The sequence below is a fragment of the Eurypyga helias genome, unplaced genomic scaffold, assembly GCF_000690775.1.
Source record: "Eurypyga helias isolate BGI_N326 unplaced genomic scaffold, ASM69077v1 scaffold16847, whole genome shotgun sequence".
Lineage (NCBI taxonomy): Eukaryota > Metazoa > Chordata > Aves > Eurypygiformes > Eurypygidae > Eurypyga > Eurypyga helias.
In genome coordinates this window covers 379-4,456 of record NW_010259992.1, presented here as the reverse complement: position 1 = coordinate 4,456, position 4,078 = coordinate 379, and the positions used below count along the sequence as shown (strand labels likewise).

Here is a 4,078-nt window from a genome sequence, read left to right as displayed (position 1 = left end):
CTTTGGAATTGCAGTGCCTTGCGAACTGGAAAACACCATACTTGAGTATACTGTAGAAACAAACACTACCACAGGTGCTCACCTCCCCCCATTCACACTGGGGTGGAATTTATTTGGAGACTCCTGTTGTCCTCTTCACAGAAGCTCCAGCTCGTTCAGCACCTGGTGTATCTGACACAGCAGCACACAATCCCCCCTGCAGCCAACCTCACCCTCCTGCTGCACTGGCTTCTCCCTGCCAAGGGCTCAGGCAGATCCTGGTAAATAATCCAGCCCCCTTTCAATGCATTTTAGCAGCCCACCTAGGGTATGTACCACCCCACACACCCCTAGAAATAGTAGCAGAACTATTTTTTCCTTCCTGGGCTCCTGCGATGCACACTGCCTTGGAGTCCTGCTCGCTACAGCAGAGCTCTGGACAGGAAGTTTTCCTCTGGAGCCGTGAAGTACCCTAGAAGAGTAACTTTGAGCTATTTGCAAAACCAAAGAGGTACTGGCAAGAAAAAAGTTAATCAAGTACTGCCACCGCTTTGCGGAGAAAAACCTAACTTGCAGAACATGTTTGTAAGACCAAGTTCACACAGCTCAGCATCTTGGGAAGAATTTGATCCCCTTTCCCTCTGGAAAAATGGACCCAAATTAACACTGATGACTTTTCCCAGGACACGCTGTTTTACAAAAACCTCCCAGTCAGCTAAAGCATTCTTGTTACCAGGGTAATCTCACTTCATTTCTAAGAGCTTTCCACTGCCCAAAAGGCCACACATCACCCCTCACACTGTGCTGTCCCAAGGGAAAATCCAGCCTTTGCTGGAAATAGAACAAGGCTTCCCCAGGATCTTGGGGGAACTTTGGTCCTACCCACTGTGACAGCCAGAGCCTTCCGGTGTGAGAACCAGGTGTCAAATTCTAGGAAGTACAATTTCAAGCATCAAGCCTGAAACACAGGATCCTCTCCAGAGGTTAAACAGGAAACATGCTATAGCTGGGCTTCGGCTCCTTACATCACATCCTCAGTGAGGAGATACCTAGGATGGCATTGGAAAGGCCCTCCTTAGGCGTTTTGCCAGAATAGCTCACTTGGCATCAGCAAGGCTAAACCCTTCTGCTTTTTCCTCAGTGTTAACCCCTACCCCAATCCATTCCACAATGGGCACCAACACCTCTTACCGACAGGTGTCCTCTCCCACAGAAGCAGGTTGCCTTCCCTCCAAGAAGGTGCTGTTAGTGGGCAAACCCCTGGGAGCAGCAGCTCTTCATCCACAGGTTGAGCTGCCACTCCTGCCAGGCACAGTTACCATCAACAGCCACACTGCTAACACGAGTTCTGGGGCTCAGCCAGGCTTTGGGATCCACTTCCTGAAGAGCAGAAGCGCCAGATTCAGAGTGCCCATGCAAAGGGAAATACCAACACTTAAACAGCTTTTTCTTTCAGAGAATACACCAGGACCTGGAGCATACGACGTAGAGAGGAGTTACCAGGCTTGCTTACCCCGCTCCCCCAGTTTTACCATTCAAGGAATCAGGAGACCCAAGAAACATGAGACTGGGCCCTTCACAACTCTCTGAAGCAGAGAGGACCACAGGATTCACCACCAGACCTGCTCCTCTTCAACGATGGAATAAAACACGAAATTCAGCTCGAGAACTAGGATGTGTGTACTTGTCCTGGTCACCAGAGGAAAATCCACATCCACTGCTTTGAGGCAGGAGGAAAAGCTGAGCCAAGAATCCCACCGACAACAGAAAACTGGCAGTGCTGCCTAGACCAAAGGATCCTCTGGTAACAACGGGCGAGAGGCAAGGCCAAGCCACACTGCCAGGCACACCAAGCTATGCACTGGGTGCTCCTGTGGTCCCCAGGAATGCTGACGGAATGGCCACACCTTGCCTTTCATTTCAGCCAGGGACTGGGAGCCCTTTCATCCCACCTGCAGCTACCCCAGCGCAGGGCTAAGAGGCAGCAGCCTGCGACACTGTTTTCAAGCCTCACTATGTGTTTGTGTCCTGGCTGCAGCGGCTCAGGGGAGGCTGGACCCGCTCCTGCGGCCCTTGCCCGAATGCAGGGCCAACACTTGCTGCTATGAGCTGCACGTCCGGCAAGAAGAGAGCTCACCGCAAGCATTACACACCCCGCGCATTAGCCATGTTTGCTCTTTACTGGAGGGCTGGCTTGGGGCAACCCCCTTTCTCCAACCTCAGCAAATGGGAAATGAGCATCTTCTAAGCTTACAAGGTTGTGTGAGAACCCAGCCAGAGCCCGTTTGTGCAGCATGGGACCAAGGACAAACTCAGCCAGCAACACGGTGTGCAGACACCCGGGTCTTTTATTAAGTATTTAAGGTGCTACAAAAACCAGAAGGTGCCTTCATATGGCAACTTCTTCTCTGCAGTCTCAGCTCTGTGGAAAGAAACACAGAGCTCGTTAGTGGAGAGCCTTTTGGGAAGTGATGAAGTTTCAGTCAGAGACAGATACTTACAGCTGGACACTCAATCGCACCATTATTGATGTCATCAATGATGTCATGGGGGTGCCTGCCATCGATGCTGCAGCCCACAGACTGGGCAGTTCCAAGGATCTCCTTGATTGTTCCTGCAGTGGGAAGATGCAGCTTGTCAGTGCTTTACCACAGGGAAAGCTGTGACAACCAGAGAGAGCATGCAGTGCCTCACCCCCGCAGCTGTCCCTCCCTTTGGGGCCTGCAGCTGTGGCCAGGGTGGCCAAGTCACACAGAATCAGAGACTTTTAGGTTAGAAAAGACCTTCAGTATCATCAATTCCAACTGCTAACCTGTACTGCCAAGCCACATCCCTGAGCACCACACCTACATGTCTCAAATCCCTCCAGGGATGGTGACACCACCACCTCCCTGGGCAGCCCCTTCCAGTGCCTGACAGTTTTTTTTGGTGAAGAAATTTTTCCTGATATCCAATCTAAGCCTCCCCTTAGTGGTACTTCACTGATCACTCAGGAGAAGAGACCGACCTCCCCTGTCTGCAGCCTCCTTTCAGGGAGCTGTAGAGCACCCTGAGCCTCTTCTCTCCAGGCTGAACACCCCCAGCTCTCTCAGCTGCTCCTCACAGGAATTGTGCTCCAGCCCCTTCCCCAGCTCCGTTGCCCTTCGCTGCTGCCCCTGCATGAGGGGCTCAAACACAGCTATGGGAAACTCCCAGGAATCAGACTAGGACCTGGCTCTGGCACCAAGCAGAGGGAGGACCTGGTGCAAGCCCAACAGCGGAACTCACCCGAGAGCTCCCGAGCCAGGGATCTGTGCCGCATCTGCCGCGCAATGTTCACGATCTCATCGAAGCTGACGCTGCCACTGTGCTTAACTGTGAAGGAAAGCAACAGCACCAGTGAGCTCTTGTGAGCGCAGGCACTTCCAGCCCCCGTGCTTTGAGCAGCACCATTCCCAGTCCTCGGACCGCACGGAAACCGGGGAGCTCACAGCTGCAGTGGGGCTGCGATCAGCATGCCAGTTCCCAGGCTTTGGCACAAAGTCACCCCCAAGGTGAATAACTGTTTCCTAAGCTGGTGTTTCCTGTCAGCTCACCTCTGGACTGTACTAGTCACTGCTTTGCAGGGCAGGTACAGTGGTGGGTGGCTGTTCTACCCCATCTTCCAGAGACTGCACTCTGCTGGTGTACTGCCGCCTCTACTCCGACACCAACGGCATCCCCACTGCCCAAGACCCAGCCCCAGGGCACTTGCTTCCAGGTAATCTAGAGACAGGTGCTATTCCCCTCCTGGCACCAGATCATGTACTTACTGTTTTTCTGCTTCTTCCTGTCACGAGGAGGCTCCTTCAGAGCTTTGATAATCAGAGCAGAGGCAGAAGGAACAACCTCTATCTAAACGAGAAGAGATTGAGTTTGCCCCCCCTCCAAGCAGACCAGGAAGCTAATGAAGACACTCAACCAAGCAGCCAGGGCTCGATAAAGCTGACTGCCCGAGCACTGTGGTTACGGTTAGTTTGGTAGCACAGAGCTTCTTTGGGATGCAGAGACTTGTTCCCAGCCTTTCGGCACAGGCCTCCCCACAACCAGAAGAGGGCTGCTTCCTAGACTGGGGCTTCCT

General features: G+C 52.9%; 1 protein-coding gene across 1 annotated transcript; it reads right to left on the bottom strand.

Moving 5' to 3' along the window:
- Positions 1-2,480: 2,480 nt before the first annotated feature.
- Positions 2,481-3,852, bottom strand: RPL12 (ribosomal protein L12; the record flags this gene model as incomplete). Its single annotated transcript, XM_010154871.1, has 3 exons — positions 2,481-2,593; positions 3,247-3,333; positions 3,771-3,852. Coding segments are annotated over 3 exons (282 nt in total), but the record flags the coding sequence as incomplete, so codon positions are not given.
- Positions 3,853-4,078: the final 226 nt, after the last annotated feature.